This window comes from Balaenoptera physalus (assembly GCF_965194825.1).
Source record: "Balaenoptera physalus genome assembly, chromosome: 6".
In the NCBI taxonomy this organism is placed as follows: Eukaryota; Metazoa; Chordata; class Mammalia; order Artiodactyla; family Balaenopteridae; genus Balaenoptera; species Balaenoptera physalus.
This window is the reverse complement of record NC_138885.1, coordinates 70,760,174-70,774,567: the sequence shown is the minus strand read 5'-3', so window position 1 is coordinate 70,774,567 and position 14,394 is coordinate 70,760,174. Positions and strand designations below refer to the sequence as shown.

Here is a 14,394-nt window from a genome sequence, read left to right as displayed (position 1 = left end):
AGAAAGGACACATAAAACAATGCAATACACAAAAACTGACAATTCACACTTGATCAAAATTGAAAACTTTTGTTCATTAAAAGAAAATTGGGATATATGTATATGTATAACTGACTCATTTTGTGTACACCTGAAACTAACACAACATTGTAAATCAACTATACTTCAATAAAAATTTTTTAAAAATAAAACAAATAAAACTGCTTAAAAAAAAGAAAGAAAAATGGTTGATAAAAGGGTACAAACTTTCAGCTATAAGACATATAAGGTTTGAAGATCTGATACACAACATGGTGACTGTAGTTGATGACACTACTGTATAACTGAAATTTGCTAAGAGAGTAGAACTTAAATGCTCTCACACACACACAAAAAAGATAAGTATGTGAGGTGATGGATGTGTAAATTAACTAGATGGTGGGAGTCCTTTCACAATTAAACAAAAAAAAAAGAAAGAAAGAAAATAATAGACAAGCCACAGACTGGGAGGTAACATTTTCAAAACATACATCTGACAGAGGATTTGTATCTAAAATATACAAAGAACTACACTTCAATAATGACAAACAAAACAAAAGAACATGTTAAGTGGACAGAATTCTTAATCTGTAATAATTGTCTGCTTCACTCATTCAAATAGTTTCAGTGTAGTGAAGTTAATAGCTTTTATTATTTAAAAAAATAATAATAAAGGAAGTAAGCAAAGTTGATTTAAATAAAGGGAGTGGGTAATATGCCTTAAATACTAAAAGCATGGCAGCGCAACACCTGGTGGCAGAGATTTTGAGTTTCAAGGGAATTTTTCTGTAAAGTAAATAAAGATAAATTTTGAAGATTGAATCTACAGAAAGAGACTTGTAAATAGTAAGAAGTTTTAATGGCAGCCAAACTAAAGTTTACCATAGTAAACTATGAACCAAAAGAGCAAAAATCTGTTCAGTTATGAAGATGCTGGCCCACACTCCCACAGTTGGGAAGCGGTGGAGCCCTGGCAGTCGGGCTCTAGAGGCTGTGCTCTAACCACCGTGAGACACTGCCTCTACTGTGGCCCTGCTTCTATCACACGGATGGTACATACCTTGGGTCAGTGTTTCTCAAAGTCCTTGGTCAATAGGTTATCAGGTTGGAATGTTCCTAGATTAATATATCAACTAAAAGGAAGTTCTGTGGCTAGATTTGGGAAATGCTGAGTTTAACAAAATAAAATGTGTTACTTCGCTTTTCAGAGCCAAATATGCACTGAGATTCTCTAAAGTTGGTAGTTGCAGAGGGAATTAGCTTTCCCAGATTTATTTGTTTGAGATTTGTATAGATTAAGGCTGGGACTGATAGCGTATATATAATATATACATTACGTTTGTGCGTGCGTAAGTGTGTAAATACACCTTATAACATCCAATACTGACTCAAGCAAATGTGAGTTTATTTGTTCTACAAAACAAGAAGTCCGGGGCAGGGCAGTCCCGGCCCAGCCTCATTTCTTTTTCCCTTTCCACTCTAGACCTATAACAAGCTGTCAATAGGATAGGGAAATAAAATCCTCTTACAAAAAGCATTGCAGATGATTGGGCATAACAATATAATCTTTCCTGTACAACAAAAGCAGGCAAGTGAGCATAGACCAGACATGGAAGTTGAGTCAGCAAGCTACAGTGTCTGCCACAGTACACACACACATGCACACACAAACACACATACACTTGCGCATATATGTACATGCACGCACACACACACCCCACCTTTTAATTTATTTGTGTTCCAAAGCATTTCTCAGGACAAGTATTCACATCTTTGGGAACTGTGGTCTTGAGCCACATTATGTCCCTTTGATAAAATAACTACTTATAAAAACATCCTGATATAAAATACTTAGCCTTTAACATGGGCTGTTGTTCCATTCCACATTGTAATAGATTCCACTGTAGTTGCACAGATGACAATCTATGTCACAGACTGTTACTGGAAATATCTTGTCGTGCATTAGCATTCACTGTTATGTCAAGGTGATATACATGAGCAAAATTTATTTTTAAGCCAGGAGAATTTCAGAAAATTGAATCATGTCTAGTTATTAAAGTTTTTTTTCCTTTCTTTCTGAACCAGGTGCTATCTTATCATGCAACATGTTCAAAAGCTGAAGTTGACAAGTTTAAGGTAAGGGAGCAAATGGTGCCCTAATGGTGCATAAAGTTAAACTTCCCAGGGCTTTCGGACCCTTTGTTACTTGTCTGTAGAACTAGGTCTGCCCACTGAATGTTGGGGGAATAGAATTAGGGGAAGGCATGTTTGCATATTTCAGTTTTAGAGGGTAAGAGGGACTTATATAGAGCTGAACGGCCCCTTCATGATCATTTAAATGATTCGGTATTTCTTTCTTTCTTTTTTGAAGTATGCAGGGTATCAGAAAAAGATCTGTGTAACATGGTGAGAATCAGGATGCCTGCTTTTGGCATTGGTCTTACCTCTAACTTTCTGTTCACTAAAAATCTTAGGGCTTTTATCTTCATCTGTAAAAATAAGTGAAGAGATTAGGATAATAGTAGCTACCATCTACCAAGTGCTTACTATGGGTCAGGTACAATACAAAGCATGGTGCCAGTGAGGTGACAGCTGACAACAGAGGAAGGAGACGGAACAGCCAAAACCACAGCAGTCAGGGGCCATTTGCTGTAGAGATAAACATCCTACATACCACCTAGAATATGAGCACCAGCAGGGCAGTGCTTTTTGTATGTTTTGTTCACTGCTCTATCTCTACTGCCTTTCACAGTTCTTGGAACATAGTAGCACTCAATAAATACTTGTTGAATGGTTGAATGAATGAATGATTGAATCAATCCAAAAAGCATTAGTGTTCTATAACTCAAAACAATTAGTCATTAAGAAAATGTTCAAAACATGGTTATATATAATTTTTTATATTTTATATTATATACATTTGATAAATATTTCCATCAAAAATATTTAAAGCTTTTTTACTTCAATCAAGTTCAGTTACCTAGCAATTCTACTTATGGAAATAAGTTTCCATAAACATTTTACTGTTTTTACTGTTTTGTGTTTTATATTTTTACCGTTTTATAATCATCTTAATTGCTAAAAGATGCAAGGGGCAGGCAGGGAGAAATACAGCAAAGCTCATAATGGACTAAATATGACTGCAGAAGCTATGTGATGGGACATGTCTAGAGCTAGAGCAGCCAAAATCAATAGCTGTCTACTCTCTAAAAGTATTGCCCTATGTTCAGGCTTAATTCTTTCCTTAGAGTAAGGCAAACACCATTGTCTTGGAATTTGCCATGCTTTTTTTAATTTTTAGTTCACAAACATACTGAAAAAACATGAAGTATTTAAATCTGAGGAAAAAAGGGTTATTTCATCTTAAAATGATCAAGATTATTAACTAAAGTGATTTATTCCAGATTTTATCCTGTAAGATATTAGTGAATATCTTGTTACAGTATAATTGAGATATAGTAGATAATTTTAACCTAATGGCTTTTTTTCTTGATATATAAAGTAAATAAAACATCATAATCGGTAGCTGATGTCTTATCATTGCAGCAGGCTTAAAATAATCCTGCACATAGAAAAGTATTTGCTGAAGTTTCACAGTACAGTGTGTGCAATGGCAGTTTCCTAACATTGTAGCTAAATCACAGTAAATAAGTGCTTTGTTTTGACCAATATATACAAATAAACTATGCATATATTCAAAAATATTGTAACCTTGGCTACTGCAATACTTTTTTAACAGAGCTAGTACTATATATCTATATGTATGCATGTATAATATATATATTTAGAGAGAGAGGGAGGGAGAGAAAAGAGAGATTTGAAATGTAGAATCAGAGCTGTCCATGAGATTTCATGAGTTAAAGAATGGCTGCGTTTCAGTGTGTTGGATTATGCCCAGCTGGGACCAAGCTACTGATCAGTGATTCAGAGATTAAGCCAGAATTTTGGGAAGAAAATGATTTCATCATCAAGTGCTAACAGGATCTGGAGGTCAAATACATACGTACACAGGTCAGACTCCAGTTGCAGCCTAAGCTTCACCATGTCTGGGATTCAGACATGTCTAGAAGACCAGTGAGATGTGGTCTGTTTACGTGAGAGACTAAGAGGCCTTCTGAGCCAAAAACTCTCCCTGTTGGGAGTTGAGGCCACGGACCTCAGTGTCTGGATGATTCCAAGTTCAGCATGGAGTTTGTCTCTTGGATTTGTCTCTTACTCCAGCTTCCCATGGATTCATGTTCTCAGCTAAGAACATGAGGGGACACAAAAGGCATGGGCTTTAGTATGGTTTCAGTGCATTAAATTACCCCAAGAGCACAGGGATTCCAGAGTGTCAGTAGCACACAACAAGAAGCAGCAACCCAATGGAAGGAAGCATCACTATGGACCAGAGGCAAGACACCTGCCTACCAACATGACCAGCAGAGGCGGAAGGACTCACTGCGGGCTGAGTGGTCACATCTTAAGGACAAGAACCTTGAGTACTCCCAGAAACAAGTAGGAGAGATGGAGATCCCAAAATACTGGAGAGTGTGATACATACCATTAATCACTTTCAATTCACTACTATTTGTACTCCTAGGTGGTATGGCCTAAAGGAACACAGATTTCCTATATGATAAACCTGTAGTGAATCTTCAATAATCATTCATGCTAGGATGATACCACATTACCTTTCCTCTTACCTTGTCTTCCTCTTTCACACTCTTCCATGTTTGGGGCTTTCTCTTCCTATTCTAGAATGCCATAAGGCAGGGGGAGGGTGTTTCTGTTCCTGTTTTGTTTGGTTCAGTTAACCCTATTTCTCCTGTTGGGAAAAATCTCCTGGAGAGGTGTGTGGTGGTGGGTGGTTGAATGGTGGTTAGAGAGTGAAAACCGTTCCACAAGTGCCCCTAGATTGTCTAAGCAGAGTAAGTAGGTGAAACAACATATAACTGCTCATCCAAGAATGTCAGAACCTAAGCCCATCTTTGTCATTCTAATATATCATTATACCTTGGGAAACAGTCCTTTATGTAGGGCCCCCTATACACGAAAAGATCACAGAACTTCCTCGAACTAATGAGTTAACTTTTTAAAAGTCTGATTCAGGTTATAATATTAGTTTATCCTTTATGGATTGATGCCCTGTGCATTGAATGAGGAAACCAGGATCTAAAGAATGGTTTTTATCCTCATTAACATTTACTGATCTTCCTTGAACTTGAAATAAGAAAGATGTGCCCAGAAAATTTGTGCAGATTTTAGTGCCTGTTTACATCTCTTCTGCTCTGTGCAAACAAGAATAATGTATAAAGACCATATTGTCAATTAGGTCTCTTTGAAGATGACTGGTTTAAAGGCTTTTAATAACCTGAAGATGTCAGCTGTGATAACATAAGAAAATGAGTTTAGTACACCAATTATATGCTTCCGTAATTTTATGCACTTTCCTAGGATTCCAATGCAGTGGACAGACCAAACAGTTATCACTATATATGCCAGTTTACCAATTAAAACCAACTCATGGACGTCCTCATGTTATATTGCCATCTTCTATCATCCCTTCTTTCAATTCCAAACTGCAAGGGTTATGGCTGCAATCAGAGATGAACTTGTTTACAGCACTATTTAACTGCCTCAGTAATTAAACGCCAATAACTCATGTTGAGTGTTTGGGTTTGGACTGCCTCTTGCATATTTCAAGTTTTCAATGTTATTGCCTAGGCCACAAATTAACATCCCGGTAAAGCAAATAAAGTACTGAGGATAGGTGCTCCCTGTGGCCTTTACATACCAAAATACGAACGGCTACATCAAAAATAGGATCTTATGGCCTCCTCTGTGCGATGGACGGCAGGGGACAGGCTGAGCAATGGGATGTGATGTACTATTTTTGTAAGTAATTAAGTTTCAGGAGACACATTTGACCCATGAAATATTCAGATGTTATAATAAGAAGTTCCTGCCCTCAGAAACGCCCTTGCCGTTATGCCAGTGGATGTATCTGTCATAGGGCCCTGCACAAGGGTCCCTGCACAGGGAGGCAGGGGTTGGGACTGATCCCCACCTGGCTGGCCAAGTGCACGGGATGCTTTTTAGTAATGGAGCCTCCAGAGGGCGCATCTTTTTCTAATTGCAGGAAGGCAGCAGGTGTGCTGACCACTGCCCTGCCAGCTCCATTGGCGGAGCTGTGGAAAAGCCCAATCCTTGCAGCAGCTTCTTGCAGAGGACAAGTGCACTATATAGAGAGGGGAGAAGTGGCACAGGGCACTGCGTGGCAGAGGTTTGGGTAGCTCGTGTTCCCCACCCCTGTCAGTAGGGAGCATCTTCCAGCTGCTCTCCCGCAGGCTGGGTGCTCCCACAGAGGTGCCTTCACGGCCCAGGGGTAACCCCAGGCCTCAGGGTGCCAGGGAAGGAAGAAGAGCTCTCCCTTGTTTCTCTAGTCTCAGCCCTCACAGCCTTCATGAAAGGCTGCCTTTGGGAATCTCAACAATGACTTTCCAGTTCACTCCAGCTTATTTCTAAGGTTGTTTAAAAGATGACTTCGCAGCATTATGAACAGAACTTGGGTATCATCTTACACCTAACCTATTCTGTCTCCTCTCTGGTCCCCCCCACCTCTGGAATTGAGGGGGTTGTTTTGACTTGAAGTAGTATTTATGCCGAGTTTAATATCTGAGATTTTTTTTATCGTCAGGGAAAGTTATTGAACCTTCAGCAAGAAATTGACTGCAGGGGAAACAGCTGAGTCAGCATCCTAAAGGACATCTTCTGCTCCTAAGGCAGCAGACTGAGCTGACGGCCTGAGCTGCTTAGGACAACCCCATAAATATGTGGAGTCCTTGTGTTCAAATGTCCATGTGTTCATACACAGTTCTGTTTATGAATTGCGTCTTAATCAAATGCCACATCAGAAAAAAGATGCTTGTACATTGTCATTCCTGAGTGTAGAAAATACTAGGGGTGGGGTGGTGATGTGAGGGGATCCAGGGCTGCGAGTCCAGGCTGATCTTTGCTCCTGCTGAACTGAGCGTCTCTGAGTGGAGGGCTCTTCAAGGACCCGCCTGGCCAAATACGTCCTGTGGTGACCCTGACCTCCTCTCAGATCACCTTAAATAGCCACTATTTGTCACTTCTTTCCATTTGCAAGCTGTCTCCCAAAGGGCACTATGAACATCTACTTTTCCTGGGCGGAGATTCTCCCACCTTCTTGCCTCTACCCATTAACACAGCTGGGTTCCCTGCGTTCCTTACGTGTCACACTTGAAGGCCCAGGGAGTCTGAGCCTGAGGGAATGAAATCAAAGACAGTTCGGTTTTGGTTTCAGAGCAGTGACAGTCCTGAAGGTCCAGGGAAGACAGCAGTGTAGGGCGACAGTGTGGCCCAGTTAAGAGCCCTGACCACTGAACGAGGAAGGGAACTGTAAAGGCCAAAGGGCTCAGAACCTTCCAGAACACTAGGGCATCTGGGCCTGGATCACTCTCCCATCTTTCTGGTTTTCTCTAGTAAGAGCTATCTGCAACTATAGAGATGGAACTGGAAATAAAGAACCGATAGCCCCTCACTTCAATGATGTGGGCATGACTTAGCCATCACAATGGTTGGTTTTCTCTCTGCTCTTTCTTCAGTTTAGGTAGAAGCTACAGACTCCTGACTGTCACGCTCCCCTCACCCTCCTCTCCAGATGCGCACTGTAGATGTAATTGTGCAGTCATCTTTGAGTCCTCACGCCCCCCACTCTCACATGCTGTCTCCTCCATTCGGACTCGGAGCGTCTCTCATTATCCTCACAGCCATCACCGTTCAGATCCTCCTTCTCTCTCCCGCAGACGGTGGCTATGCAGTGCTCTCCTGTCTGGGCTCCCTGCTGCACTCCCAAATTCATCCTGCACACAGCTGCCAGATCAGCAGTACTCTTCTGTCGGTGCCAGTGTCCTTCTCACAACGCTTAGCATCTGCTATAAGCCTTTGGAGTCCATCATTACAAGTTCTTTCAATGGGCATTAAAAGTGCTCTGAGCTCTAAGCTCCAGTTCACTTTTCCAGCCTGTTTCTCATGCTCCCATTTACCCACCCTTCACACGAGTTCTATTTGATGTTTTCTCTCCGTACTTTGCCCTTCCCTATCTTTGTTCCCATCCTGTTCCTCTCTCCTCATATTTAAAGTCCTAACAGGCCATCTGATCCTGCTCAATTGCCCCCCCCATGAAGTCATTCTAACTGTCCTTCAGGCAAAAGTGATCTGCTCATTCTTTCATTGTACTTATCAGTGTCTACCCTGTGATATAAATCTTCGTGCACCTGTCTAATCATCTGGTGAAACTAGGAGCATTTTTAGGTGAGAGCCCTTGTCTAATTCATTTTTGTAACCCTTCAATCACCTAAAGCCATGCCTTGCTCCTGGGTGCTGGAGAAATTTCTACCAAGTGACCAAATTCATTGAACTGTTTGCAGTTTTGATGGCAGAGGAAGTTACAACATGTGAGTAGAATTTTGAAGCAGGTGTCTATGATATTGAGAGTGTCTGCAAATCCTGCCTCAACCCCTTGTTTTAAGCTCTTGATTATTAGTTTTCTGGATTTCCTAAGAAGCATAAACTATATGAAAATAAAGGGATTCATTGTCTTTGTTTAAGATGTTCTCTTTGGAGTATTCAGTAATGACAATATCTGTCCTTCCTTGCTCTACAGCAGGGCAAATGCCCATTGCCATTAATTCTTAGTTGATTCAGCAATTTCTTTAATGTTAAGTGAGATTCTTCAGTCACATGTCCTGCTACCAGTACCCTGCTGACTAAATTCTTTAAAACTATTATTTTCTTGAATCTCAGGATTCCTATCTAATTCTTTTTATTTGTATGAGCCTGTATTCTTTCCCTTCTACCTATTTTTGAAATTATGTACTGCTTTGGTAATTCTGTATGTTTTCTCTCAGTTGAAAATGGATCTATTCAAAATCTTAAAAGCATGTACAAATCATGATTCTGTTGGTTCCAAGGCACCATCTGAAATATGAAATTAGGAGAGAGTGTCTGATTGAAGGCTTTTCTACAGTCTCAGTAGCCAGAGCTGCCCCTTTTAAGGCAGTCTTTGTAAGGCCACAGACAGTAAGGCAAGAAAGAGCAAACATGTAAGCAGGCAAAGCAGCCACCAACCCTCTTGGCTCATTTAAAATTTCTAGGCCTCAGGTTTCCTCATCTGAAAAACAAAGCCATCTCCAGCTATAAAACGCTATAATTTTACAAGCCTGTAAAACTTATCTATAGGAGGGAAGGGGAAAATAAAACAGAAAGCAACATAAAGTTGACAAAACATCTTGGGGTCCTTACAATTTCTAAATACCCTAAGCTTTAAATTAAGCTTTGCTTAAAAACTTGGGTGTTTGGTAGAAGATTTGGCTCAACTTGATTTAATTATATATTATAAGTGATTTCCAAAGCCCACCATTGCTCTATTACATTTGAAGGGTAAAATAGTACAATAATACTCGTGAGGAAGATAAGTGATTATTTTAGGTAAGACAAGAGCCTCAATCTCTTCAGAATAAAAACTTACACTAGTGCTACCTATAAATGTTTAAATGATGATATCTTAAATAATGACTTTGCAGTATATAAAAACCTTTTCATACCTTTATCTCACTTGAGCCTCACAACCTCTTGGTGAGGGCAGGGATATCACAGCTCCATTTTACATATGAGACAACAAGAACCAAAGCACCAGCAAGAACAATGCACATGCTTGGCTTTGATTTTTCTCTCCAGTGTTTTATTTTGACTCTGAAGACAGTGCTTCTTTCCAAGTGGCTGAATAGGAAAATGTAAGCAACATCATGGATTTTTATCCTGAAGCCACTTCTTTTGATCTAACTATTATCTTGGAACCTTCATGGCATTTCAACAGCCGGGGGGCCAAATAAGCTTGAATGGTGATGATGTCTGAGAAAAACAGAATTTTGGGCTGAACTTAACATAGACATTTTAAAAGAGACTTTTCGTGGTATTCTTTGGGCAATCAATATATTTTATTATTAGCTATTTTATTAGAAGCTTCTTTTTGTGTTGTGGTTGTGCCGTCCATCTGACTTCTTGCCCTGGGGTTTCAGACTGCTTAGAAACCTAAGGAAATTGGAAACAGCAAACATTATGAAGATATTGCATCATTCTTAGCAAGAGGGTACATGATCCATTATTCTGACATCTTGCTTGTCTTCCTTACAGTCTGATTGGCTATCTAGCTGTATAGAAATCTCTCAACATCTGGAAAGCTCAAAGGAAAAAGAGCAGTCTCACTTTATTATCCTGTGCTCTCCAGACCTGCCAAGTACCTTGTAAGAAAGATAACAAGGATATGAGATTGCAAATATCAGTTTAACGATAAAGCACTTGTCAGGAGATAAAGTCTTATGTTTAAGGCATGAGAACTCATGAACTAGAGACTATTTGGGGGAAGATAGGAAGTGAAGAATGTGTGACTGGGTTTATGTTTGTATAATATTTCCTAGGGTAATGTATGATATTAGGGACATCATGAGCAATAATCTGCATATCTGCAATATGATGACTTTAACACAAGACATTTAAGGTAAATCTTTGAGGATTTTTCGAAGTTATTCTGAATTAATCTCTGTATACTGCCCCAATTTGTGTGTGTGTGTGTGTGTGTGCACTTTAGCTCAAAGGGATCAGGTGATTTGGAGTTTCAACTCTGGCTTTAGAAAAAGATCTTACGGCATTCATTGTTTCCAAAGAGAAAAGCAACAGAAAATCTGTGAGAAAACAAGATCTGAAATGAAACACTTTGGCCACTGGGTGCCATCCTTGCTCCACGCAAGGATTTGCTGAGCTGCATTTCTAGGAAAATGGTTAAAACCCAAAAGACAGTAATTTAAAAGTAATTCCAAGATACAATAATGTTTGTGTGTGTGCATGACCTGGAATATGTTAGTGACACAGGCAGCTTATTCATTTGCCCAGGCGCGAGGCAGAAGGATTGGGAAAATCTCCCTCTGGTTCAGCCTTATCAACAAAGCCTGGTCAAAGCCATCCCACTGGCTGTATCCCAGTGAGCTGGCCAGTGGGTGGCAGGGGAGGCCCCTCGGAGGGGCTGGGAGTTGATGGTGAGATGATGTGGATGGTGAGGTGGTGTGGTCGGTACCCAGAGGTCAGCTGGTCAGATGCTCCATTATTTTCATTGTTGCATGCATTGCAGCGTGCATGTAACAGGGCTCGAACCCAGCCATCTGAGGGGCTGTGCTCTGTCCCTTCAAAAGCCGCCCTTTCATTACCAGAGCTGGTGGAGCTATTCCGCGCTCTCCTTCCTAGGAATGCTGCTTGTTGGTGGTATAGTAACTCTGTTTCTGGTGCTTTTGTTTCCCTAGGAGCAATTCATGGAGTTTTTACAGACATCACCTTAACCAGGCATCAGAAGCCCCATAGTCAGTGACACAATATCTGTGCAAGATTTTGCTGTCTTTGCATTAGACACTCATATACATAAAACCAAGAAATCAAACTCAGCATTATGAACAAGAATAACCACAGAGACTATTCTTAGACTGTCATGTAATACAGGCTGATGTTTCCATCCAGGGCCTCAAACATTTGGTTGGGATTAAAACGAATTAGTGTGTGAACAAGCAAGAATTTTAATAAAAATTGAAAATTTGTCAGTCACACTATAACAGAGAAAACTCTAGAATCCTTTCTGTGAGACCATGTTGTAGAAGGGATCCAAGCTCAAAATAGATTTTGCCTCATGCCCCCAGGCTGGGGGCCATGCAGCTGGCCTCCTAGTTGGCCCTAGAAGGTGGCCCAGAGCAGCGCCTACAGGTACTTCTTTAGATTCACTGTAATCAAATCCATACACCCATGAAAGGACAGTGTGAGAAGAGCTGGTGAGAACTTACGAAAGGGCAGGCTCTTTTCAACCTATCCTGGGATAAAAGGCTTATACACTATTCTGCTGTTAAGCATCTCCAGGTGGATGGACTTTAAAATACATTTTCTAGGCTTACTGTGGGATAACCTGATACCAATCATTATATACGTCTAAATATTGCTGTTCGCTCAGAGTAGTGCTATTATAGCTGTAGCATGCTTGCTGATTCAAAGTGCTTTCGTAGCTCTTATTTCATTGAATGTTAACAGAGGCCTTTAAAGGAGGCGTTGGTCGCTACATCCTATTTATGAATCAGGCAGCTGAGGGAGACAGCTCACTGCCAGTTTGGGGGACTCACTTCTTGCTGCTGAGATCCTTTCCTTGGACTCTCCTGCCCAGTACCTGTTCAGTCCCCTCAGTGTGACGGTCACCTGGAAAACAACAAACGTTTCAGGAACGTTTTGTCATGTGACAGGTCTGTTTCCGGTGCTTTACCTGTATTAACTCATTTAATCCTCACAAAACCCCCACTATTATTTTTCATATTTTATAGATGATGAAACTGAGGTACAGAGAAATGCCCAAATAATTATAGGGTACAAATGAAAAAAATGAGATATAGGTAGGCACGCTGAATTTGTTATATTCCCTTTCAAAATGATGTGGAACCCTTTTTATTTTAGATTTTTCTGGTCCTGGCTTGGTGCTATCCTTATGGTCTGATTATGAGCCCTTCTGTAATTATGGCTTAGTTCCTTAATAGACGAGTTCAGATTTCAACAGATTCTGCTGTGGGTGTTTGGGTTGGTTGGTTTTTGTTGTTGTTGTTGTTGTTGTTTATTTTAACATCTTTACTGGAGTATAATTGCTTTTCAATGGTGTATTAGTTTCTGCTGTATAACAAAGTGAATCAGCTATACATATACATATGTCCCCATATCTCTTCCCTCTTGCGTCTCCCTTCCTCCCACCCTCCCTATCCCACCCCTCTTTGTTTTTAAGGTTACATAGTTTTAAAGTAATCCAGCCCTACTGTTTGAGCAAGTGTGCTTTCTCCGCCTTTAGCATTCTGGAAAAGAAACTTCAAGGGATAGGTTTATGGGATCTAAAAGCAATTTCCCCCCCCCAGGGTAAATCCCAAAGAACTCTTACGCTGAATGACCCCATTCCTCTCTCTACTAGGTTTATTTTCCTAACATATTATAATTCATCTCAGGCCTTTCCGGAGGCGGAAGGGAGTTCTGTGAAAACCAAGCTTTGTGATGGTTTCTGCAGGAACAGGTGGCCATCCTCACCACTGGGCTTACATGTGTCAAAGAAGTCCGTGAAGCACTGAAGCTAGATTTTAAGGAAGGACACTTTGAACTCTTCCCCCCACTACCAAGAGGAAAGCCCTAGAATTCAGAAAAGAAAGAGAACAGGGAGAGATGCTTTCTATGACTTCGTTGCTCCAATATGAAAAATCATGGGAATCTCTCTCCCTTTAAAACCATGGAGAAATTTATGCTTCTGCCTGAAATATCTTTCAAACCATCAGTGATCTCCTTGAATATAGCTTTCCTCTGGTTCTCTGAGAAGTTATGCGTGAGAACAAAGGCTGGTTATTTTGATAACGCCCTTGAAAACCAAATGTCCAAGTATCGGATTGTTAGGGATGTCTCTCTGTGCAGTGGGCTGTGTTCAGCATCTCTCCCCACTGGAGCTCTTTCTCTCCCTGCACAGTAATTCACTCATGAGAAGGCAGGATTGCTTAGGGTGCAAGGTCCCAGATAAATCTTCTATACGTAAGCCCAGAGTTCCTCCCAGGAAGCGTTACAAACGGGAGTACACTGCATACCAAAAGGAAGATCTGCCCCACAGACTGTGCTTGTGAAGCCAACTGACCACTCCTGGAACTGGCTGCAGCAAGCACCCCAGTGGTCCCTCAAGCCAAATGGACAGAACTATGTCACTGCAGCTTGAGCCCCCAGTTGTGCTGACTACAGCCTGGCTCTCCTTACAAAGGGGTCACCGTGGCCTCTGTCAGGGCCTAAGTTTCTCATCTTTCAGCAACCCCGTCTAGAAAGAACTATTCCCAAGCTCCAGTTTGGAGAATCTTAGGGAAGTTTTCCAACTGGTCCATTTTGGGTCAAGTGCCCATCCCTGGACCAATCAACTGTGACAGGGGCATAGTTGAAGAATATGTCAGCTCCCAGGACAAAACATGGTTGGAGTGGAAGAAGGACCAGTGCCCCAGAAAGGAGAGAGGTAAGAGGCGGATAGTATCACAGCTGTCCCTCACAGGTGAGGTGTATATGCACGTGTCTTTCAGATTCCCTGAGGCACAGGTGAGGTGCTCACAATAGCCCCTTCATAATTCATAATTTGTAGACACTGGGTGATACCCACCAGTGATCTATCTGCTGAAGTGGTTTCTCGAGAGACTTTGTCTAGATGACGTTATTGAAAAACAAGTTCTATTATGTCCTTAAAGCATTTCTGTATCCAAAGCTAATCCCGCTGATGGTCACCCTGAT

General features: G+C 41.0%; 1 protein-coding gene across 1 annotated transcript in view; it reads left to right on the top strand.

The window, feature by feature from the left end:
- The window catches only part of PDE11A (phosphodiesterase 11A), a 430,340-nt gene that overhangs the window by 283,365 nt on the left and 132,581 nt on the right, over positions 1 to 14,394 (top strand). Inside the window, exon 10 of the mRNA XM_082466844.1 lies at positions 2,104 to 2,154. Within this exon, the coding sequence (XP_082322970.1) occupies positions 2,104 to 2,154 (51 nt within the window). The remainder of the gene's footprint in view (positions 1 to 2,103; positions 2,155 to 14,394) is intronic.